At 44.9% G+C, this 26,507-nt stretch overlaps 1 protein-coding gene across 2 annotated transcripts in view; it reads right to left on the bottom strand.

Moving 5' to 3' along the window:
• Window positions 1-22,830: 22,830 nt before the first annotated feature.
• The window catches only part of RGS20 (regulator of G protein signaling 20), a 217,516-nt gene continuing 213,839 nt past the window's right edge, over window positions 22,831-26,507 (bottom strand). For both annotated transcript variants that reach the window (XM_089678436.1, XM_089678437.1), the window contains exon 5: window positions 22,831-23,805. In XM_089678436.1, the coding sequence (XP_089534562.1) occupies window positions 23,617-23,805 (189 nt within the window). In that variant the 3' untranslated portion in view covers window positions 22,831-23,616. The remainder of the gene's footprint in view (window positions 23,806-26,507) is intronic.

Here is a 26,507-nt window from a genome sequence, read left to right as displayed (position 1 = left end):
GCCAACGGCAAGCTGCAATTGACCGATTGTGCTAAATAAACTGACTTTCTGCTTCACAACCACTATTGTACGTTCAAAGAGTTAAATCCATTTACACGCCGGCTGGCGGTAATATTTTTTGGGTGATTAGTGCATCCCAGTGACAGAAACGTACAGTTTCCAGCCAACGGCAAGCTGCAATTGACCGATTGTGTACAATAAACTGACTTTCTGCTTCACAACCACTATTGTACGTTCAAAGAGTTAAATCCATTTACACGCCGGCTGGCGGTAATATTTTTTGGGTGATTAGTGCATTCCAGTGACATAAACGTATAGTTTCCAGCCAACGGCAAGCTGCAATTGACCGATTGTGTACAATAAACTGACTTTCTGCTTCACAACCACTATTGTACGTTCAAAGAGTTAAATCCATTTACACGCCGGCTGGCGGTAATATTTTTTGGGTGATTAGTGCATTCCAGTGACCTAAACGTACAGTTTCCAGCCAACGGCAAGCTGCAATTGACCGATTGTGCTAAATAAACTGACTTTCTGCTTCACAACCACTATTGTACGTTCAAAGAGTCAGATCCATTTACATGCCGGGTGGCGGTAATATTTTTTGGGTGATTAGTGCATTCCAGTGACATAAACGTACAGTTTCCAGCCAACGGCAAGCTGCAATTGACCGATTGTGCTAAATAAACTGACTTTCTGCTTCACAACCACTATTGTACGTTCAAAGAGTTAAATCCATATACACGCCGGGTGGCGGTAATATTTTTTGGGTGATTAGTGCATTCCAGTGACATAAACGTACAGTTTCCAGCCAACGGCAAGCTGCAATTGACCGATTGTGCTAAATAAACTGACTTTCTGCTTCACAACCACTATTGTACGTTCAAAGAGTTAGATCCATTTACACGCCGGGTGGCGGTAATATTTTTTGGGTGATTAGTGCATTCCAGTGACATAAACGTACAGTTTCCAGCCAACGGCAAGCTGCAATTGACCGATTGTGCTAAATAAACTGACTTTCTGCTTCACAACCACTATTGTACGTTCAAAGAGTTAAATCCATTTACACGCCGGCTGGCGGTAATATTTTTTGGGTGATTAGTGCATCCCAGTGACAGAAACGTACAGTTTCCAGCCAACGGCAAGCTGCAATTGACCGATTGTGTACAATAAACTGACTTTCTGCTTCACAACCACTATTGTACGTTCAAAGAGTTAAATCCATTTACACGCCGGCTGGCGGTAATATTTTTTGGGTGATTAGTGCATTCCAGTGACATAAACGTATAGTTTCCAGCCAACGGCAAGCTGCAATTGACCGATTGTGTACAATAAACTGACTTTCTGCTTCACAACCACTATTGTACGTTCAAAGAGTTAAATCCATTTACACGCCGGCTGGCGGTAATATTTTTTGGGTGATTAGTGCATTCCAGTGACCTAAACGTACAGTTTCCAGCCAACGGCAAGCTGCAATTGACCGATTGTGCTAAATAAACTGACTTTCTGCTTCACAACCACTATTGTACGTTCAAAGAGTTAGATCCATTTACATGCCGGGTGGCGGTAATATTTTTTGGGTGATTAGTGCATTCCAGTGACATAAACGTACAGTTTCCAGCCAACGGCAAGCTGCAATTGACCGATTGTGCTAAATAAACTGACTTTCTGCTTCACAACCACTATTGTACGTTCAAAGAGTTAAATCCATATACACGCCGGGTGGCGGTAATATTTTTTGGGTGATTAGTGCATTCCAGTGACATAAACGTACAGTTTCCAGCCAACGGCAAGCTGCAATTGACCGATTGTGCTAAATAAACTGACTTTCTGCTTCACAACCACTATTGTACGTTCAAAGAGTTAGATCCATTTACACGCCGGGTGGCGGTAATATTTTTTGGGTGATTAGTGCATTCCAGTGACATAAACGTACAGTTTCCAGCCAACGGCAAGCTGCAATTGACTGATTGTGCTAAATAAACTGACTTTCTGCTTCACAACCACTATTGTACGTTCAAAGAGTTAAATCCATTTACACGCCGGCTGGCGGTAATATTTTTTGGGTGATTAGTGCATTCCAGTGACATAAACGTACAGTTTCCAGCCAACGGCAAGCTGCAATTGACCGATTGTGCTAAATAAACTGACTTTCTGCTTCACAACCACTATTGTACGTTCAAAGAGTTAAATCCATTTACACGCCGGCTGGCGGTAATATTTTTTGGGTGATTAGTGCATCCCAGTGACAGAAACGTACAGTTTCCAGCCAACGGCAAGCTGCAATTGACCGATTGTGTACAATAAACTGACTTTCTGCTTCACAACCACTATTGTACGTTCAAAGAGTTAAATCCATTTACACGCCGGCTGGCGGTAATATTTTTTGGGTGATTAGTGCATTCCAGTGACATAAACGTATAGTTTCCAGCCAACGGCAAGCTGCAATTGACCGATTGTGTACAATAAACTGACTTTCTGCTTCACAACCACTATTGTACGTTCAAAGAGTTAAATCCATTTACACGCCGGCTGGCGGTAATATTTTTTGGGTGATTAGTGCATTCCAGTGACCTAAACGTACAGTTTCCAGCCAACGGCAAGCTGCAATTGACCGATTGTGTAAAATAAACTGACTTTCTGCTTCACAACCACTATTGTACGTTCAAAGAGTTAAATCCATATACACGCCGGGTGGCGGTAATATTTTTTGAGTGATTAGTGCATTCCAGTGACATAAACGTACAGTTTACAGCCAACGGCAAGCTGCAATTGACCGATTGTGCTAAATAAACTGACTTTCTGCTTCACAACCACTATTGTACGTTCAAAGAGTTAAATCCGGTTTTATTTTTGGGGTGCTTATTGAATTAAAGAGTATGTCAGACAACACGCAGAGGAGTGGCAGAGGAGGCAATGTTTTAGGAGCGAGCAGACGTGGCAGCAGAGGAAGGGGTCGAGGCAGCACTAGTCGCAGCCAGAGGCCAGTGCTCCCGGTGTCATCCAGCGGTCGTGTCTCCACCGACAACCCTGCCGTCATCGATTGGTTGACTCGGTCGTCTTCCTCTTCCCAGGTCACCTCTGACACCTACAGCCAACGGTCGGTGGGTACGTCAGACACAACCGTTAGTTGGCATGGCCCGGGAGCAAGCCCACTGAAATCACGTGTCCTCGACCTGCCCCTGTCCTTTGGTGTTCCCTCACCAAGCGAAGTATCGCATGCTGTGGGCTCAGCCCCACTGTACAGTGAGGAAGAGCTAACAGAGGGCGGTCAGGAACGGGGGGAGACATCCGCCTCTTCAGCAGCCAGGCGAAGAAGTACTGGCGAGGAGAGTGGCTCGGTAGCCGGTCTAGAGACAGGTCTGTCTCCTGACCCACACGCAGCCGAGGGGGCTAGTAGTGACGCGGAGACCCTAATTGATGATGATGAGGCTGATCGCACTTGGCAGCCTCGTCGTCATCAGGCTATTGCTTCCGCATCATCAGGAGAAGAGGGTGCCAGCTTGCCAGCGAGCAAAACAGTCGGTGGGTTGCCCAGGAGGCAGCAGGGTCGCAGCAGTGTCAGTGGAGCCAAACGGCCACGGAGTAGAGCACCAGCTCCACTGCAGCCTACCACCACGGCCAGTAGTGGTGCCGGTGTGCACGGAGGAAGTAGCAGTCAGCCAGTGAGGAGTAGCAGGGGCAAAGTTTCCTACTCGGCGGTGTGGCAATTTTTCGTCAAGCCGCCCGAGGAAGTAAACGTAGCCGTATGTCGACTATGTGGCCAGAAAGTCAAGCGTGGCAAGGGGGCCAATGTTGGGACTACAGCGTTGCGTCAGCATATGCAGCGTCGCCATTCGGTGGCCTGGGAAAACCGTGATAAAGATACGGCGGTTCTGCCTGCCCCAGCCCCCGCTCCATCACCCGCTCCGTTACTTGCTCCGTCACCCGACGTCAATCGCCCTCTATCAGCCAGTCAAGGCTCCAACACCTCTGCTGAGGGGAGTTGTTGCTCGTTGGCATCTTCCGCTCGTTCAGATGCTCCTTCTCCTGCTACTCCTCTTCACGGATTCCGTCAGCAGTCTTTCTTGGAATCCGTTTCCAAGAGACAACAGTTTGCGAGCACGCACCCGACGGTGCAGAAGCTGAACGTCCTCCTGTCCAAGTTGCTGGTGCTGCAGTCCCTCCCTTTCCAAGTGGTGGACTCAGCACCTTTCCGAGAAATGATGGCTTGTGCCGAGCCGCGGTGGAGAGTGCCAAGCCGGCATTTCTTCGCCAAAAAGGCAGTGCCAGCCCTGCATTCACATGTAGAAGAGATGGTGGGCCAGTCTTTGAGCATGTCGGTCTCTGCCAAAGTGCACGGCAGCGCCGACGTGTGGAGCTGTAACTACGGTCAGGGACAGTACATGTCATTTACGGCCCACTGGGTGAACGTGGTGCCGGCACAGCCGCACCAGCAACTTGGACAGGTCACGCCGCTTTTGCCTCCACGTTTGCACGTCCTTGGTCCAGCAAAGATGTCCGCCTCTACCACCTCTTCTTCCGCCGTGTCCTCAGCCGCCACCCCCGTGCCATGTCCCATTACTCGACCGGCATATCACATGTGCAGGGCGCAACGGTGTCACGCTGTGCTGCACCTGGTATGCCTTGGCGAACGTAGTCACACAGGGGAGGAACTTCTGAGTGTAATGAACAGAGAAATCGACAGATGGCTGTCTCCGCGCAAACTGAAAATCGGAACCATGTTGACCGACAACGGAAAGAACATGGTGTCCGCTCTGCGTCAAGGAAGGTTGTGCCATGCGCCATGCATGGCTCACGTGTTCAATCTGGTTGTCAAGCGGTTCCTAAAATCCACCATCCCACTGCAAGACATCCTTAAAATGTCACGTAAACTTTGCATGCATTTCAGCCATTCCTACACCGCAAAGCACACCCTCCTTGAGCTGCAGCGGCAGAACGGAATTCCACAGCATCGCCTGATCTGCGACGTTGCAACAAGGTGTAATTCAACCCTACATATGTTAGACCGCCTTTACGAACAGCAAAAGGCCATCACCGATTTCCTGATGTTACAAGCAGATAAAGGTACTCCCCTGTGTAACTTAGATGTCAGCCATTGGCAGCTCATGCGTGAGACCTGCCGCTTGCTCAGGCCCTTTGAGGAGGCCACGCTATTCGTGAGTCGGCAGGACTATGGGATGAACGACGTCATTCCTCTGTTGCACGTCCTGGAACAAATGCTGTTAACAATGGCTGGTCAGGGTGCGGTAGACGTGGCGCACAGATCTCAACGCCACATGACCCCTGTGGGGGCAGGACAGGAAGAAGAGGAGGAGGTAGAGGAGGACATTGGTACTCAGGAATTATTGAGTGAAATGGGTGGTTTTTCCACTCAGCGGACAGGAGTGGAGGAGCAGGAGCATCTGGTAGAGGAGGAGGAGGACACAGAGGACCCAGACGCACCGTGGCAGTATGCTGTGGAGATGGAGGCAGGGAGTCCCTCGCATTCCTTGGCACAAATGGCCCATAGCATGCTCGGTTGCTTGCGTAGCGACAGCCGAATAATAACCATCAGACAGAGGGATGACTTTTGGCTGTCCACCTTGTTGGACCCTCGCTACCGTTCAAAAATGGTGGCCTTTTTCACACCTGCTGAGAGGGAGGCCAAAATAAAGTACTATAAAAACCACCTATGTAGTCAGTTGGTCTCTGCCTTTCTGCGCCAACGTCCATCCTCAGACACTGTGGGCCCTGTGCGCTCGCGTTCCGCTGCCATGGCAGCAGGGGAGGGGTGGGGTGGTAGGAGCAGTGGCAGCTCCACCAGCAGCGGCTGCCTCAGTCTGCAGTCGATGATGAGTAGCTTTCTTCACCAGCGCAGTGAGGAAACTACTAACCAGCCGCAGCAGCAGCAGCATCAGGTGGACCTGGAGCAGGACCTCAAACAACAGGCTTGGGCCTACTTGGACAGCACCCTGCCAACCGAGGTAGACAATCCCCTTGACTACTGGGCAACGAAACTTGACCTTTGGCCCCAACTAGCTGAATTTGCCCTTGAAAGGCTGTCATGCCCGGCCAGTAGCGTGGCATCGGAGCGCGTGTTTAGTGCGGCAGGAGGTATTGTAACTCCGCGGAGGACACGACTGTCCACCCAAAGTGTGGAGAGACTCACGTTTGTGAAAATGAATCAGGCTTGGATTAGTCTGGATTTCAAACCACCAGTTCCTGACACAACTGACTAAATCCGCCATGAATCATGCCCCAAACATGTTATTAGGGACAAATGGAAGACCTCCACCTGATCCGTACATTTGTATATATATTTTATTGAGAAGCTGCTGGTCGGCCGACTCATGTTTTGCACATTTTTAATGACTTATACTCTGCAGGTCGGGCCCCTCATGAATTGGGGTTTTTAAATTATTTATACTTCGCTGGACGACCGTCACATGAATTGAACCTTTTTAATGACTTATACTCTGCTGGTCGGGCCCCTCATGAATTGGTGTTTTTAAATTATTTATACGTCGCTGGACGACTGTCACATGAATTTAAACTTTTTAATTATTTATAGTCGACCAGTTCCAGACCGATGGAATAGCAATTTTTTTAAATATTTATTTGACACGTGTTGTCCATCTCATCAATGAGGTGGACTGTTTATTTATTGGCCACGGTTTGGCCCCCTCCTGTTTCTTACATTGTTAACTTGTTGTATCGGTCACGGTTTGGCCACATGTTTGGTTGTCTTGTTAAGATTTTCTGTAATGTACACATTTACGCTTGACTTGTCGACTTTCCACAATCTACTAAGGTATAGCATTGCATCAAAGTTTTTTTTTTTGGTCTAAACCATTTCTTATAATGTCAATTTGTAGGATACGCCGCTGTAAGGCGACATAATTTTTTGTCACTGTGTAGACATCTATTTATAGGCCGATGTTTGGCCACAAAAATATATTTAGTAATAACCTAGCCGTTCAGGCCGCTCCCTGAACACCTCGGGAATTGCTTTGTATATCTGTCGCCTTAGAGGCCGCTGTCTGAACAGCTCATGAATTGCTTTCTATATGTGTCGCCTTTGAGGCCGCTGGCTGGACAGCTGATGAATTGATTTGTATATATGTACTTATTGTCCGCTGTCCGGACAGCTCATGAATTACTTTTTGTATATAGCCTTCCAAACCACTCTCAGAATAAGTCATGATATTCATGCTGTGTATAGCCTTATAGGCCAATGGTCAATCAAGTCATGATTGTTATAGTGTGTATCGCCTTATAGGCCGCTGTCTTTACAACTTTATAATTCCATGCAGTATATAGCCCTATCGGCCACTTTCTGGCATCCAGTTGCTGTAGCCCCCATCACCACACTGTGCCACGGGCCCCTGTACCGCCTTCTCATACTGCTGCCAGATCCATCCTCTGCCATGTGCGTCTTTGTCGTCTGCTCACGCTGCTGGGTTCTAGTTTTAAACCTAGGCCTGTGTATGGCTTCCGAATACTGCTGCCTCCACCGCCACCCTGCGCCATGTGCCTCTGTCGTCTGCTCACGCTGCTGACGGCTTCCGCTTTTTAACCTAGGCCTGTGTATGGCTTCCGAATACTGCTGCCTCCACCGCCACCCTGCGCCATGTGCCTCTGTCGTCTGCTCACGCTGCTGACGGCTTCCGCTTTTTAAACTAGTCCTGTGTATGTCTTCCGAATACTGCTGCCTCCACCGCCACCCTGCGCCATGTGCCACTTTCGGGTCTCCTCACACTGCTGCCAGGTCCATACTGATTCATGGCCCCCTGTACCGGCTCCTCATGAACGTGGTTCAGCGGGTTTGCATCACTTAACGGCAAATCGTTGACAAATGCTGGGACGTTCAGTGTTGTGCGCATTAAGCCAGACACCAAAGGGCAGCACAGACCTGTTATTACTCGCTCAAGCATGGCTGAACAAAACCAGTCTCTACCACAAATTGGACCCAGACCTGCCAAGGGTCTCGTAACTAGATTGCATGGAGGAGTAGAGTCCGTTATCGGAATTAAATAGACAAAACGCCACACCAAAAAGAGTGGCCATTTCCAACACTTATTCCAGAAAGAGGAACAACCCGTTTCATATACGGCCCGTAGACGTTTCACGTCTGCCACATTCAGTCGATTTAAGACGCAAGCTCCACTTCCTGTGGTCTCTGACCGTCGATATACCTTTAAGTGTCAGCTTTGAAGCTATATTCCCTCCGGAGCACTGACACTGGTGCCCTTCCGTCAACATGCCTTTAAGTTTCAGTTTTCAACCATATTCCCCACAGAAGCCAAACTCTTGGGTATCCCAGAAGCTGCTCAGCGGGTCAGGGCAATAAAGCTCCCGGTTCGCAGGTTGTTCCGTCTTATGGATGGAAGTACGACGGTATATGATCTTCTTCTCACCCACGGCATTACCTCATAAAATTTCTGCATTGCATCTGCAATCACAACGCTGACTTCCCGGATCGCCACTCAGCCATTGGACTCTTGATAGTCGTCTCCCCACACTGCTGCTGGGGGGACTTTTTAACCTAGGCCTGTGTATGGCCTTCAATTGAAGCTGCTTCCGCTCCGCCACTCTGCCATTGGACTCTTGATAGTCGTCTCCCCACACTGCTGCTGGGGGGACTTTTTAACATAGGCCTCTGTATGGCCTTCAATTTAAGCTGCTTACGCTTCGCCACTCTGCCATGGGCCCCTGTACCGCCTCCTCATGCTGCTGCCAGGTCCAGAGTGTGTCATGGGTCCCTGTACGGCCTCCCATTGCTGCTGACTTCATCGCCAGACTCTGCCATGTGCCACTTTCAGGTCTCCTTACACTGTTGGTGGGTTCCATTTTGTGATAGGGTGCTGTATGGCCTTCCATTGCTGCTGCCTCCACCGCCACCCTGCGCCATGTGCCTCTGTCGTCTGCTCACGCTGCTGACGGCTTCCGCTTTTTAACCGAGGCCTGTGTTTGGCTTCCGAATACTGCTGCATCCACCGCCACCCTGCGCCATGTGTCTCTGTCGTCTGCTCACGCTGCTGACGGCTTCCGCTTTTTAACCTAGGCCTGTGTATGGCTTCAGAATAATGCTGCCTACACCGCCACCCTGCGCCATGTGCCTCTGTCGTCTGCTCACGCTGCTGCCAGGTCCATACTGATTCATGGCCCCCTGTACCGGCTCCTCATGAACGTGGTTCAGCGGGTTTGCATCACTTAACGGCAAATCGTTGACAAATGCTGGGACGTTCAGTGTTGTGCGCATTAAGCCAGACACCAAAGGGCAGCACAGACCTGTTATTACTCGCTCAAGCATGGCTGAACAAAACCAGTCTCTACCACAAATTGGACCCAGACCTGCCAAGGGTCTCGTAACTAGATTGCACGGAGGAGTAGAGTCCGTTATCGGAATTAAATAGACAAAACGCCACACCAAAAAGAGTGGCCATTTCCAACACTTATTCCAGAAAGAGGAACAACCCGTTTCATATATGGCCCGTAGACGTTTCACGTCTGCCACATTCAGTCGATTTAAGACGCAAGTTCCACTTCCTGTGGTCTCTGACCGTCGATATACCTTTAAGTGTCAGCTTTGAAGCTATATTCCCTCCGGAGCACTGACACTGGTGCCCTTCCGTCAACATGCCTTTAAGTTTCAGTTTTCAACCATATTCCCCACAGAAGCCAAACTCTTGGGTATCCCAGAAGCTGCTCAGCGGGTCAGGGCAATAAAGCTCCCGGTTCGCAGGTTGTTCCGTCTTATGGATGGAAGTACGACGGTATATGATCTTCTTCGCACCCACGGCATCACCTCATAGAATCTCTGCATTGCATCTGCAATCACAACGCTGACTTCCCGGATCGCCACTCAGCCATTGGACTCTTGATAGTCGTCTCCCCACACTGCTGCTGGGGGGACTTTTTAACCTAGGCCTGTGTATGGCCTACAATTGAAGCTGCTTCCGCTCCGCCACTCTGCCATTGGACTCTTGATAGTCGTCTCCCCACGCTGCTGCTGGGGGGACTTTTTAACATAGGCCTCTGTATGGCCTTTAATTGAAGCTGCTTACGCTCCGCCACTCTGCCATGGGCCTCTTGGGTATCCCAGAAGCTGCTCAGCGGGTCAGGGCAATAAAGCTCCCGGTTCGCAGGTTGTTCCGTCTTATGGATGGAAGTACGACGGTATATGATCTTCTTCGCACCCACGGCATTACTTCGTAGAATTTCTGCATTGCATCTGCAATCACAACGCTGACTTCCCGGATCGCCACTCAGCCATTGGACTCTTGATAGTCGTCTCCCCACACTGCTGCTGGGGGGACTTTTTAACCTAGGCCTGTGTATGGCCTTCAATTGAAGCTGCTTCCGCTCCGCCACTCTGCCATTGGACTCTTGATAGTCGTCTCCCCACACTGCTGCTGGGGGGACTTTTTAACATAGGCCTCTGTATGGCCTTCAATTTAAGCTGCTTACGCTTCGCCACTCTGCCATGGGCCCCTGTACCGCCTCCTCATGCTGCTGCCAGGTCCAGAGTGTGTCATGGGTCCCTGTACGGCCTCCCATTGCTGCTGACTTCATCGCCAGACTCTGCCATGTGCCACTTTCAGGTCTCCTTACACTGTTGGTGGGTTCCATTTTGTGATAGGGTGCTGTATGGCCTTCCATTGCTGCTGCCTCCACCGCCACCCTGCGCCATGTGCCTCTGTCGTCTGCTCACGCTGCTGACGGCTTCCGCTTTTTAACCGAGGCCTGTGTTTGGCTTCCGAATACTGCTGCATCCACCGCCACCCTGCGCCATGTGTCTCTGTTATCTGCTCACGCTGCTGACGGCTTCCGCTTTTTAACCTAGGCCTGTGTATGGCTTCAGAATAATGCTGCCTACACCGCCACCCTGCGCCATGTGCCTCTGTCGTCTGCTCACGCTGCTGCCAGGTCCATACTGATTCATGGCCCCCTGTACCGGCTCCTCATGAACGTGGTTCAGCGGGTTTGCATCACTTAACGGCAAATCGTTGACAAACGCTGGGACGTTCAGTGTTGTGCGCATTAAGCCAGACACCAAAGGGCAGCACAGACCTGTTATTACTCGCTCAAGCATGGCTGAACAAAACCAGTCTCTACCACAAATTGGACCCAGACCTGCCCAGGGTCTCGTAAGTAGATTGCACGGAGGAGTAGAGTTCGTTATTGGAATTAACTGTGAGGGACTTTTAAACCTAGGCCTGTGTATGGCCTTCAATTGAAGCTGCTTCTGCTCCGCCACTCTGCCATTGGACTCTTGATAGTCGTCTCCCCACGCTGCTGCTGGGGGGACTTTTTAACATAGGCCTCTGTATGGCCTTCAATTTTAGCTGCTTACGCTCCGCCACTCTGCCTTGGGCCCCTGTACCGCCTCCTCATGCTGCTGCCAGGCCCGTAATCTGCCATGGGCCCCCGTACCGCCTCCTCATGCTGCTGCTGCCAAGCCCGTAATCTGTCATGGGCCCCTGTACCGCCTCCTCATGCTGCTGCCAGGTCCAGAGTGTGTCATGGGTCCCTGTACGGCCTCCCATTGCTGCTGTCTCCATCGCCACACTCTGCCATGTGCCACTTTCAGGTCTCCTCACACTGCTGGTGGGTTCCATTTTGTCATAGGGTGCTGTATGGCCTCCCATTGCTGCTGCCTCCACCGCCACACTGTGGCTCCACACTCTGGTTTTGGCCCCGTGACTGCCCAAATGAGTGAAGTGTGCGGTGATTCTAAGATCGACGGCACTCATCTGCATGTCATACTGACTGACAGTATTATTTCTCTTCCCCAGCAGACTCCAAGGGCATTTAAATTAAAGGTACAGTATTCTGCACTAATATAAAGGCTCTCTGAAGCCTAGAAACACCCTTTTTATAAGTTAAATTCGCAGCGAATATATTCGGCTCAAAGCGAATTTATTCGGCGAATCAGCCGAACCGAATTTTTGAATAATTCGCTCATCTCTAGTGCTGACATCTGCAACCTGGAGTCATGTTGCCCTCTGTTCTTAGAGTCTATCTTGTCATCTGAAGTCTTTAGCTCCATCAAATGTGGATGAATCCTCTGCCCTATTGGCTGAGGTGTTTACTAAAATAATGCAAAACTACAGTGAAGGAAATAAGTATTTGATCCCCAGCTGATTTTGAATGTTTGCCCACTTACAAAGAAATGATCGGTCTAAAAATTGAATGGTAGGTGTATTGTAACACTGAGAGACATAACAGCAACAAAAAATTCAAAAGAAATGCATGTCTAACAAATTATGTACTGATTTGCATGTTCATGAGGGAAATAAATATTTGATCCCCTATCATTCAGCAGGATTTCTGGCTACCAGCTGTATACAGGTAACAAGCTGAGATTAGAAGCAGTCTCCTAAAGGGTGTGTTGCTAATCTCATTTTGTTATCTGCATAAAAGACACCTGTCCACAGGAGCAATCAAACAATCAGATTCCAAACTCTCCACCATGGCAAAGACCAAAGAGCTGTCCAAGGATGTCAGGGACAAGATTGTAGACCTACACAAGGCTAGACTGGGCTACCAAACTATCGCCAAGCAGCTTAGTGAGAAGGTGACAACAGTGCAATCATTCACAAATGGAAGAAACACAAAACAACTGTCAGTCTCCATAGGTCTGGTGCACCATGCAAGATCTCACCTCGTGGAGTGTCAATGATCATAAGAACAGTGAGGAATCATCCAAAAACTACACGTGAGGATCTTGTCAACGATCTCCAGGCAGCCGGGACTACAGTCACCAAGAAAACAATTGGTAACACACTATGCCGACAAGGATTGAAATCCTGCAGTGCCCGCAAGGTCCTTCTGCTCAAGAAACCACATGTCCAGACCCGTCTGAAGTTTGCCGCGGAACATCTGAATGATGCAGAGGAGGACTGGTTGAATGTGTCATGGTCAGATGAGACCAAAATGGAGCTCTTTGGCATCAACTCAACTCACCGTGTTTGGAGGAGGAGGAATGCTGCCTATGACCCCAAGAACACCATCCCAACTGTCAAACATGGTGGTGGAAACATTCTGCTTTGGGGATGTTTTTCTGCTAAGGGGACAGGACAGCTACACCGCATCAAGGGGACGATGGACGGGGCAATGTACCGTCAAATCTTGGGTGAGAACCTTCTTCCCTCAGCCAGTGCATTGAAAATGGGTCGTGGATGGGTGTTCCAGCATGACAATGACCCAAAACACACAGCCAAGGCAACATAAGAGTGGCTCAAGAAGAAGCACATTAAGGTCCTGGAGTGGCCTAGCCAGTCTCCAGACCTTAATCCGATTGAAAATCTGTGGAGGGAGCTGAAAGTTTGAGTTGCCAAACATCAGCCACCAAACCTTAATTACTTGGATCTGCCAAGAAGAGTGGGCAAAATCCCTCCTGATATGAGGGCAAACCTGGTGGCAAACTACAGGAAACGTCTGACCTCTGTGATTGCCAACAAAGGATTTGCCACCAAGTACTAAGTCATGTTTTGTGAAGGGGAACAAATACTTATTTCCCTCATGAACATGCAAATCAGTGCATCATTTGTTAGACATGCATTTCTTTTGAATTTTTTGTTGCTATTCTGTCTCAGTGTTACAATACACCTACCATTCGATTTTTCGACTGATCATTTCTTTGTGAGTGGGCAAACATTCAAAATCAGCAGGGGATCAAATACTTATTTTCTTCACTGTATATTATAGAACCTGATATGCCTTTTGAGGAGACTGGCTACAGGAAGAGAATGCTATGGTTTTTTCCATGGGTGGCTATTTTTTTTATAGTCCATTTCAGCACACAGCCATACCACACTGTGCAAGCTGTAATCCTGTTGTAACATATTATTGGATGTATATAGCGCCAACAGTTTGGGCAACGCTTTACAATATGAGAGAGACAGTACAATTACAATACATTTCAGTACAGAAGGAATAGGAGGGCCCTTCTCGTGGAGCTTACAATCTATAGGAAGGGGGAGCTGGTACAAAATGTGATAGCTGTAGGCAATGTTCTGATGGAGGTGGCTCAAGTACAGTTCTTAGGTGGAGGTGGGGTAGACTTCCCTGAATATGTGAGTTTTCAAGGATCACCTAAAGGCACACGGCCAAGGCAACAGAGGAGTGGCTCAAGAACAAGCACATTAAGGTCCTGGAGTGGCCTAGCCAGTCTCCAGACCTTATCCGATTGAAAATCTGTGGAGGGAGCTGAAAGTTTGAGTTGCCAAACATCGGCCACCAAACCTTAATGACTTGGAGAGGATCTGCCAAGAGGAGTGGGCTAAAATCCCTTCTAAGATGTGTGCAAACCTGGTGGCCAACTACAGGAAACATCTGACCTCTGTGATTGCCAACAAGGGATTTGCCACCAAGTACTAAGTCATGTTTTGTGAAGGGGATCAAATACTTATTTCCCTCATGAACATGCAAATCAGTGTATAATTTGTTAGACATACATTTCTTTTGAATTTTTTGTTGCTATTCTGGCTCTCAGTGTTACAGTATACCTACCATTCGATTTTTAGACTGATCATTTCTTTGTGAGTGGCAAACATTCAAAATCAGCAGGGGATCAAATACTTATTTCCTTCACTGTATATGTCCCAAATTACCCAGTTATTTGTTTACTCTGACTGCAGAGGCCACAAGCACACTGGGGGATTGGTCAGTTTGCCTGGATCTGTTCCAAAACATCTGTTGCAGGGGGACGCTGAATGTTTACCTCTGGGCCTCACGGTTGAACAAAAAATTGGCATGTTTGTATCCAGGTACAGGCAACCTGTAGCAGAATCGGTGGATACTCAGGTGGTACCCTGATCTATCCATTTCCTCCCCTGAAACGTCTTCTTTGTCTGCTCAGTAGGATTGAGTTTGAGGGCATATTGATGATCCTTAATTAAATTAACTAGTCCAGGTGGATGTGGTACATTGACCTGGTTAGTCTCCTGGCAAATTCTGTGGGCACTGCTAGAGAGTCAGCATCACGAGAATATTCTGTCTCAGTTTGCCATTCTGCCTCTCAATCGCTGACGTTAACAGTGTGGCTGTTGAAGCCTAGGTTCTGAGGGACAGGGGCATCTGAGTCTGATTCGTATGATGCACGAAGCTAGAAGTATCATCAGACATGAATTTTCTCAATGAGGTAAGTCCTCCCTTTCCTACAGCTGGGTTTGGACCAGCATTTGACTCTCAGCAATATCAAGAGTCAGATTTGCTCTTTCTATTCTGTTTTATTGAATTGAGTTGAATCTTGTTCTCTCTTTGCTTCAGAAAACACTGTTTTAATTCATCAGAGATGTTCCTCTTTCTCTGCGTCCACCCATGAGGTGGTTTTCGTTATAGTCATCACATCTCTGTGTCAAGTGACTGAACTGATGGCCCTATCTTGCAAAGAACCATTTTTACAATTTATAGATACCTATAATGTTCACACATCGAATCACCTTGTACAGAAGATATTCTGCGTGTTCCAGGTGTTGAGGCTCATACAGAAATGTAACATGTCCAAAGCCTGGAAAGAAGGTAATAAACAATACATTATAGCAATGAGGGCTCAATAACGAGTGGAGGAGGTAGAGAAATGGTAGAGATAAGGTATTGTCATTCCAGGCCATGCCATAACTAGGTAACTATGTTAGGAGCAACAAGGTCTATATTTATTCAAGATGTTAACAGTGGTGACAACCAATGCTCAAAGGATTTCAGTCATATGAACATCTTTCCTTGGTTAGGCAATATAGAGAGGAAATATCTTCCACTGCTCCACAATCAGGTCTACTGAAAAAAGAACAAAACATATAAAAAGGGTAGAAGGGTGAAACACCTATCATAAGACCCTTGAATGAAGCAAGAACCATTTTTAGTCTTGCATAGTGACAAGGACTTCCTTCTTGCCTAAAGAAGTCTTTGCCTTTCATTTCAACCAGTACATTGTTCTTCTGTTACTCTGTGTGGCTCCATTTTACCAAAAGGAAATTTACTTCCATTGTTTGTGATGTTGCTTGGGCTGTGCAAGTGTATCTCTCAGCTGAGGAAGAATGAATCCCTTTTTGTTATCCTGGATGGACCACATAAGGGTGCCCCAGCTTCCACCATCTCTAGATGCATCAGGCAGATCATAATTAAACCTTATGGTCCCAATAATTAGGTTTCACCATTTCTTGTCATGGTGCACCCTACTAGATCAATGAGCGCTTCTCAACAATAAGTAACTGTTTCTAAGATTTACAAAGCTGCCACCTAGTCTTCTGTTTACATCAGAGGTCTCCAAACTGTGGCCTGGGCCGGATGCGGCTCTTTGCTAGCCTTTAATCGGCCCTAGTACAATTCCTCTGAATGATACAAAGCACTATTCCTCAAACTGACACCAACAATAATTCACTTTTTCTTCCACTGATGCCAATTATGGGGCACTATTCCTTCCAGTGATATGAGGCACTATTCCTTCCACTGACACCAGCAATGATGCACTATTTCTTCCACTGATACCAATGATGGGTTACTATTCCCTCCACTAATACCAATTATGGGGCAATACTCTTCCTTTTACTGACCACCACCCCTGAGGCCATGTTTATTGTCACTGATGCTAGGCCCGGGACATTTTCTATGCCTACTGACCACAATATGACCCCCCTAAAGTCTGAGGTACAGTAAACTGGCCCTTTGAATGAAAAGTTTGGAAACCCCTGGTTTACACGATCTCTAATTTCTACCAGGTGCATGTTTTGGCCTCCCCTGATGTCAACTTTCAGCATGTGTGACTCTCTGAGCTGCAGGTAGTCCCCTTTTTTTTTTTTCTTGGATCTGTTAGAATTGGTTTACCCACCCCAGCTGGACTGCTTTTGGAAGTTACAGAGTTTAAAAGATAAGTTCACCTTTTTACCAAAAATAATAAATGCATATTTTTTTGCAGGTAAAAAAATGCGCATTTATTATTTTTGGTTGCAGGAGCCTGGAAACCATTGCACCAGCGATCAGCAGATTGCTGGTGCCATGCAGGTCTCCTGCAGATCTGTCAGTATATCTGCTTGCCCATCCGGGATGTACAAACAAGCAGATATACTAACAGGAAGACTCAATGAACTACCACGGCACTCCACAGTGCCATGGTAGTTCATTGACAACTACAAACCAACAGCCTCTAAGGCTGTCAGAAGTTTGAATGAGTGGCGTGGATGGGTGGGCGAAGCCTCAAACAGCCACGTTTTTAAAAAATTTGTTTCTAGCTGTCAAAGTGGGGGCTGGTGTATTCATAATATGTTACATGTTGCACCCAGAATATGGGTGTAATATGTAACATATTACGAAAGGTGAACTTATCCTTTAAAGACTTCCTGTCTCTCTCAATGTTCTCAATGGAATGAGAAAGAGAAGATGAACTTTGTATTCACCATAAAATACCTTTCTTGGAGTCTATTGAGGGACTCAGATCCACTCCTTTGTTTTTATGATCATGCTCTCAGTACTGCTTTGCTGCAGAATGGAGGCATGCTGGTAGTAGGATGAGTTATTCTGCGCTGACATACAGCTCTTTTGTTTGCCATTGCATCCAATCCTCTTGTGGGCAGCAGTTTAACCCAAATCTTAAATATTTTCTGTGTCCCTCAATAGACATTAAGAAAATAATTTTACAGTGAGTACAATAATCCTATTATACTTTCTCTTTAAATTATTCCTTCCTCAGTACAATGTAATAATCTTGTTATCCCTTCTGTATGACTTTTTCAGTTCCTGGTCTTTACTTCTGTGAACTGCCCGCCGTTGAACCACATATTGTAGAAGAGTGTGTACTACTGCAATCTATGTCTCTTGATAGAACAGTCTTTCCTAATCGGGTTTCCATGAAATGCTAGGGTTCCTCCTGAGGTTGTTGGGGTTTCCTTGAGCAGAGAGCAGTGGTGAATAGATCTTCTACCTACTCTGACCAGCAATAAAACAGGGAAGGTTTCACTGAATACCAAATGTGTTGTCATTTTTACACTGACAACTAATGTTTGGGGACACCGTGATGTTCATTTTCTACATTTACATAATTCTGTTACTAATTTAATTTCCAGAATATTAGTAAAATACTCTTTGTACACCAAGTTCTTCATTCACTTATTTAAAACGTTCTACAATGTACTGGTGATGCAAAGGTATTGTGAGCAGTGGGTACAATAATTTTTTTTTGCAGGGGTTCCCAAAGACCTGAAAAGTATTTAAAGAGTTATTTTGTGAAAAAAAGGTTCAGAAAGGCTGTAATACAAGGAATATAAAAATGCTGTGAATTGACATTGTATGTTATCCTTGAGTCTGCGATCTACAAATACACCAAGATTCTTTTCCATCACACATTCACCTAATTAAACCCGCCAGCCCCAAGGATACAGCCATTTTGTTCTATAGTGTTATGGATATTTCTCATTGTGTGTTTATGTGATTCTTTTTTGTTTATCAAATGTTATCACAGACGAGATTTGAAGGGTTCAGTCAGTAACCAATTGAATGCACTCATTCTGTTTGCACTGTAACAACAGTTGTACAGTAGGACTGTTGCCACAACCTGAGATTTTGAATAATTCCAGAACTGGAGTGAATTTGAGAGCCTAGATTTTTTTTCTTAGTAGCCCCACGGTGTTAATACTGGAAAATTGTTATCACAATTTGATGCCGCCATAAGAGTAATCAAGTAATGTACCCTTAAAGTAGTTGGAAATGTACCCTTAAAGAGATGAAACAAATCCTCCTACATAAGCTTTACCTGTTTATCTGCAGTCTTCTGTTTTCTAAATCTCTTCGAAAGTGCTGAATTTAGATAAAATCCTTCTGCATCTGTCAGTTGCACTGAGCAGAGGGTGGGGAGCTGAAGTTAGAGTTCTTGTACAGTGCGTGAGAGCTGATTGGAGGAAAGGGACACCCCCCCCCCTTTCATACACACAGAATGAAGGAACATGCAGAGTTGTGTTGTGAATAGACAAGGTGTGTGTTGAGCTCTCCTTCCATCACCATTTTGTCTCTGGTGCTGGGACAACTTGTCAAACTGACACATTGATAACAGGAACAAATCAAGAGAGAAATGATGGAGCTTTGGAGAGAGACTTGTAATATCAATTCCCCACCTCCCCATACTATAAAAGGAACCACTATGCAAATGTGCTTCATTATTTATAACAGAAATCCAGACAAACAGTGAAATATACATTTCTTACCTGCATGATGTTTGGATCATGAGGCAGACTGAACAATAGTTACAGACAGCCCAGCCAGGTCTTTAAAGTGTTTTTGCATTTTGCAGTCAAATTTGAGAAAACCCTACTCTATGTTTGTTAAGTGTTCCCATGCACACAGCACGGTCATTTTTTTATTATTTACAATTTAGATCAGTGGTTGTCATCTTATGAGCTAAAGGGAGCCTCAAATGTGGCCCCTGCAGCCAAGGGGCTGCACATAATGTTCAATGTGTGTAATGCTTGAGAGGACTATCAGAAACGAGGGTCTGATAGTGTGATCGTGTTACAGAGTTGGCTGGGGAAGACAATAAGAAAATGAGGCTAGTAGACATCAATGCTAATACCCTAATGTTCCCGCTACAGACTGCTGAAGTCAGATGGCTGCACACCACATACCAAAAGGCTGCCGGTTGGGCACCAGTGTTTTAGATGTTTCTCAGCAGAAGCTACACGTTACCCAATACAGCTGCTACTGATTATGGAACACCCGCGACTTGTAGGTGCATAGATAAGCACTGTACCAGTCTACAAATCACCACAGAAAACTGTCAGAGATATTTGTATCAACTTCAAATCACTACCACCAAATCATCCATACAACATCAGCTTTAGCAGGTCATCTGGATGTTCTGTATAGCCATATAATGGGCATGAAATATGAAGTCATTTTACAGCACCAAGGGTACCATAAGGTACAAAACTCTGCTCCCTTGTAATTTTTCTATATTCCAGGGTAATAGAACCTCCACAATTATAACATCTGACAAGTGCTTTCTATTCCCCGCCCCCAGGCGTGAGATTTAGAACTTCATGGGACATCCCACAAACAGGTTTTTATCTTGAAGAGTGGTAGAGCGCAGGCCCCTAAAACATACAGTCTTTGGGCTCAGTTCACAAAGCTAACAAACCAAAACAAGAATAGTGATTTTAAAAAAGTGTCACTTTTGTTAGCGAAGCCCAATGAGTTTGGGCATTGTAGTCACATGAGTAGAATAAGGATCCTTGTTTTCTTGTTTTGCTTTTTATTTGCTTTGTGAATTGAGCCTTCAGACTTCTATGAGAGCATTTCATAGATTGGAAATCTGTGCAGAAAGGCACATGCAGGCTGCCATTGTTGACCTCCTTGTCAATATGCTAGTTGCCTGGCAGTTTTCAGGTTTAATGCTTTCTGAAACACCAAACTAAAACTAGTTTGTAGATCAGGAAAGTCATAATGATGTCAGAGCTCATAGTCTGTACGCTTGTTCTAGGTGGGTGAATAAAAAAACAAAATACTAAAGCCATTTGATGACAGTCAAGGAACTAGTATTAGAAGAAAACAATAGAAAAAAGTTGGTGCACCAGTCTAGTGCATTATCCAAAGCATGTTTAAGAGAAATCCAAAATAAAAATACTCACAAGCATTGAAGTAAACAGGCCACACTTCCGTTGCCAAATGGAACAGTTTCCCAAGCACAGGGCCACACCAGGGTCCCTGAAGGCTGACGCATTTTGAATGAATATCCTTCTTCTTCAGAGCCTAGCTACAAATGATCACTCAGCCAGCAAAATAATCTTGTCCACATCATGAGAACCAGGAGTACCTCCCCCTTAGTTCCTCCCATGGGAGGAGTCTAAGGTAAAGTATACCAAAAACCCAATCTAAATTCATAAATTAAATATTCAAAATTGCAAAAGATTATATAAGTAGTAAGATACTCCCCATAATATTGTCATGTCTAAATGAGTGTTTTTAGAGGTGAGGTTAGTAACGGCTGCCACTATACTATGTATACAGGTTTCCATTAAGCAGTTCTGCAAGGGTAGGCTGGCCCTACTCCTTAGATCAATGACATTAAGGTTTAACTATGAGCAAAATAAAACATTATACATATAATGTATTCTGTTAATAGAATTAACACAACAGCTTTTGTTTTCCCCCATAACATTTTTTAGTTACTTGCTGATCCTGACAGTAGATCCATTACTCTTTCACATTCTTTAACAGGCCAAGCTGTCTACCAGATGCAGCAGTTTTAGGGTTGTGAAAAAACATAGTTTACTGGTGGAGGTGCTTAGCATTGCCATCTTTTATTCATACGATTTAAAATGGCAAGAAACCCAAAAACAAAAATGTATTATATTGCAGCTTAGCGATACTTAGCTGTGGTGGGTGCATTCGTTTTCTTTTTTAGTAGCAGTTAGAGAACTATTTAACACTAACAGGAGTGGTTATAATGGTCAGCCTCTATTCATTATTGAAAACCTTTATCTGAAAAGAAGAAAAAAACTGTTTGCTATAACTGCTTATAAAGAGTTAGCTGGACTTTGATTTCAATTCCTTAGTCTTAGCCATCTAAATCTGCTAGTGTAATATTACTCTCTCCCAAGACTGACAATGCTGCTGTCCAAAGGTAGTGGCAGACTGCATGATCTATGTCATTTTTGCCCAGAGTTTCATAGTAAAGATATTATTACTCATTTCCATTATTTTATAAAGACAAGAGGTAGTGCTTTAAAGCATACCTGGGGACTGTAGATCAAGTGACCCTTGTGCCAAAGAAAGTCATCATATACTGCAGGGAATATAGTTCCTGTTCATTCATAACTGGTGAAATGTAACAAATGGGCTCAGAGCTCCACTCCACAGACTGACGCTGTACTTGGTGCAGCATGGTGTCACCCAAAAAGGCTAAAGACATACCCAGGATGCAATGTGATGGTCTTATAATACAGTGAAGACAACCAAATCCCACCAACACAATGGCCACGCTGTGGAAGTACAGGAACCAGATGTGATGTCACAGGAACCCGTCATCCAGAAATGATTCAAACCCCTGGCCATATGGAGGTGTCTGAAAAAGGAGAGGACAGAAAGGAGCCCACAAAAGCGGTCTTCTGTAATGTATTAAGTGTATCGAAGCGACGTGCTTCTTTATCACATCCACTTCCGGTTCCTGTACTTGTGGAGCGTGGCTATTTTGTCTTTGGGATTTGGTTGTCTTCACTGCATGGCAAGACCATCATTGTGGTCCACCCCCCCCTCCTTTGGCATTGGCAGTTCCCTGATTGTTTGGCCATCAAGTCGTGTATTTCTTTAGCCTCCCTCCACCTTTGGCATTGGCAGTTCCTGGGTTGTTTGGCCACTAAGTTGGGTATGTCTTTAGCCTTTTTTTGGTTACACCATATTGCATCAAGTACAGCTCAGTCTATTGGTGGAGTAAAACTCTGAGCCCATTTGTTACATTTCACCAGTTATCAATAAACATTGGAACTATATTCGTTGCAGTATATGATGACTTTCTTTGCTACAAGGGTCACTTGATCTACATTCCCCAGGTATACTTTGAAGTGCTACCTCTTGTTTTTATATTCTGTTATCCATTTCCAGTGGTTGGGCAGCTGCTCAGGTTTGGGGGACCTTTCATACTTTGGGAGATCTGTGATGGACACCTCTGAAGCTTAAATAATTTGTTATTTCCATTATTTTGTGCACTCCAATTCAATTGTAGAAACAACAAAAGCATGGGAGTATTTACCCTTTCGTCCCTTGTTTTCTCTTTGCTGATAAAAAGTATGTTGTTCTACATCTAGTGCCCAGACTACCACCTTCTGAATTGGAAATCATTTTAAAAATAACCACCAAACGTCCAGTAAAACTATTGTGCTTTATTACAGTTCAGACATTTGTCTTATTTTTTGTAAAGGATGTAAATGTCCGTATTCATTGTTTCTTTAGTTTCTCCCATTGCACAAGAGAAGCAGTGAGTCATTATTCAAAACCATCCTTTAAAATATGCACAAGTTACATTTTTATGTCAGAATCCATAGGCCTTCAATAATAAGCCAGGATTCTTCCATACCAGTGGATCTCATGAATTTAGGAATGTCCCCTGCTTGTATCGCGTATGTGTGCATATATACAGTATAAATATCTATATATTCACATACTCACAAGCATATATTGTATATCCCCGAAGACAAGTGGAAGTACCCTCCCTGGTAAACAAATCTTGTTCTGGACATCGGGATCTTTGTCTTTAATCCAACCTAGTCCTAGGAAATAGACATAAACACAGCAAGGCACTTCCACCTGTGTAATGCTCATCTTTGAATATATACTAATTACTGTTGTAAAAATACAACTACTATATTTAATATATAATTTAAAAACATTTCCAACTCTTTTTTTAACTTGGAAAATATCACTAAAATTGATAACTAGCTGCAACAGGCATTGGCAACGAGGAGCCCTCAGCCACAGATAATATTACAGAAGTCCTTAATAAAATATGCCTGAGTTGAAATTTCAGGGAAATATCACAATAGTGTTAAACTCCCTGCCAAGTGTAGTACCCATTTTTTTCATTGGTTTTAAATAAATAAAAATAACAATAAAAATAATAATAAAAAAAACACAAAACAGAAAAAATAACTAAGATTCGGCAGTGTTCTCCGATAAGGTTTGAAGAAGATTCTTGTATATTACAGAGTTCATAAAACGTGGGTAGGAGTCTCTGTGCATTAAGGTATAGATCTGGAGCTGGGCATCATCAAAAGTGTGTTGTGTGGGTTCCAACATGTTTCGGTTGATGACTTCCCGCACTCGGGAATCCAAGCTCACCTGAAAAGAAAGACCTGACATTTATTATTCTGTTGCAGACAAAACTTATTTTCAAAAAAGTTTTATCGTTATAAAAGTAGTCTTTGTGCTCCAGACAAGTGACTTTGCCTTGGCTGAGATGATGTCATCAGTTTACTGCACACAGGAAGATGCATTTCCTCAGTCTCCTCTCCACCAGTGATTATGCTACAACATTGCAGTATTTTAGCAAATCACAAGTTGAGTGGCTTCTCATAAAACTGCACTTAGTCCTGAGTGGCTAGTAGTAAGGTGCACAGAGTAGGTAACACTAAACATCTTCCAAGACACCCACCACACTGCGGAGCGACTCTCAGGTTCTATAACTATGTCAGTACCTGGGGCAAACTGCCACAAGCTGAACTGTACATCAGATGATCAAATCACAGCTTTAAAGATCCTATCTAACCTAAAGTGTTACTAATCCCAGGACCCTGCATTCACTGTATCGCAGTGGTCTCCAAACTGCGGCCCTGGGGCCAGATTCGGCCCTTTGCTTTCTTTTACCTGGCCCTTGGGGCACTATTCCATCCACTGACAACAACAAAAGGCTTTCTTTTATCCAGCCTTTGGAGCGCTATTCCATCCACTGACACCAACAAAGGGGCATAAATCCTCCCACTGACCCCAGGAAAGAGGCATAATTATTCCCAATAACACCAAGAACTAGACACAATTTCTCCCAATGACACCAGTAATGGGGCACTATTCCTCCTATTGACACCAACAATGGGGCACTAATCCTCCCACTGACACCAACAATGGTGTATTGTTTGCTTCCACTTTTTACTCCCACTGACCACAGTCCAGCCCCCCTCAAGTCTGAAGGACCATAAACTGGCCCTTTGTTTAGAAAGTTTGGAGACCCCTGCTCTATCTGGTCTCCCACAGTACACACAACATGGAAATGCAATTATTTTAGTAAATATAAACTGCTAAATAACATTTCTCATCAGCAGTTAGAGCAGTCTTTCAACTTCTATCAGTGTCCAGCAGAGCACTGGCCAAAGCTTGTAGGAGTAGTTTTCATTCTCCCCTGATTGTCCTATGAGGTTGCATAACCCTTGACCCTCTGTTTGGACAGTACTGATTGGCCCTGCCCTGATCACATGTATTCTCCCAAGGGAAAAAAAAAACTCTCTATCAATACACACCAAACTGAGCATGTGCAGCTTGCCCCAAAGGCTCTGTTCTATCAACAGATGGATTGGGGACAGTAGAAACAAGGGAGGATTAGAGAAGACAGGATCAAACAGCCTTTTTACACAATGTGAAGGATCACCCCTTAAATTTCAAAGATAGTATAACAAGCATGCTTTACTGCATACACAGACTGATTTTACTGTTGTGGGTTTAGTAATACTTTAAAGCTAAACTCTAGGCAGATATAAAAGTCACACATTAATACAACTCTGTAATTGCTAATGAATCATTAAATGTATTTTTAAATACCATCATGTGAAAGTACCTCTAACTGACTTGGCATCAGCCTCTTCCCTTGTACTTAACAGTCTGTACAGCAGAGTTTTGAGAGGGGGAGAAGCAGCAGAAGGAAACTGGTGTTCTGCAGTACAAGGAGCATGATGATAGTAGGAGAAAGCCGAGAGATGAGATCATCAGCCTGATTCTTTTAACAAAAAACTAAAATTGTGCCTTTGTCCAAATATATATGGACCTGTGTATATATATATATATATATATATATATATATATATATATATATATTTGTTTGTTTGGAGTTCAGTTTTAATGTTTTAGGTGACAGTTCATTACAACATTAAAGTGATTGTAAACCCTCAACAGTTTAAAACAGAAATGTCAGGCAAAACATTTGTGTATAGATATAAAAAAAAATTATGATTACCTCCCCCCCCCCTTTTTATAAGTGCTTACATACCCTCTATTCTCAGCTGCATAAGAGCTAGGAAAGGAGAAACAGCAGTACACTGATCTTCCCTGTAAATGGCTGTACGACGGGAAGGGGGTGTCAGGATAAGTTTGATCACTGGAGGAGAGCAGACTGAGTTCCCAGCCCAGCTACAGATCTTCCCAGTAAATGGCTGTACGAGGGGAAGTGGGTGTCAGGACAGGTCTGATCACTGGAGGAGAGGAGACTGAGTTCCCAGCCCAGCTACAGAACTGACCACTCTGTGCTCTCACACCCTGTGTAGTCAGTTTTTAATAGGAAGTAGAGGGACTTGAAGGAACACCAGGGATTTCACACAAAGGAAGCAATACAAAGAGAACAGGATTCTTTTTCATACAAGTACTTTGTACAGCAGGCACATATGAGGAATATGAAATGTTGGGTTTACATATTCTTTAGGCTCCATGCGTACTAGCATTTTTTTAAGTTAAAAAAATACTTAATTAAAAAAACGCTGGTAATAGCATTTTTTGGGAGTGTTTTAGCAGCGTTTAGGAGCATTTCCTGTTTTTTCTGCTGGAAAAACACTCCAAAAATCTCTACAAACATTGTTTTTCTGATCCTAGACGCTGAAGCTCACAAAACACTAGTAGTAGTGTGCATGGACACATAGGATAACACTATTTAGCTTCTAGGAGCAGAAAAATGCTAATAACAGCTTCTAGGAGCTTAACAAAAAGCTAATGTGCATGGACTCTTAAGCTGATTTTAAGGCATTTTGCTCTGTGCACTGGATAGTACAGACTGCATATACCGT

The sequence above is a fragment of the Staurois parvus genome, unplaced genomic scaffold (genome assembly GCF_062004578.1).
Source record: "Staurois parvus isolate SC_StPar_1 unplaced genomic scaffold, SC_StPar_1.0 ptg000205l, whole genome shotgun sequence".
Classification (NCBI taxonomy): Eukaryota; Metazoa; Chordata; class Amphibia; order Anura; family Ranidae; genus Staurois; species Staurois parvus.
Note: the sequence above shows the minus strand (reverse complement) of the source record. Positions and strands in the feature narration are given on the sequence as shown.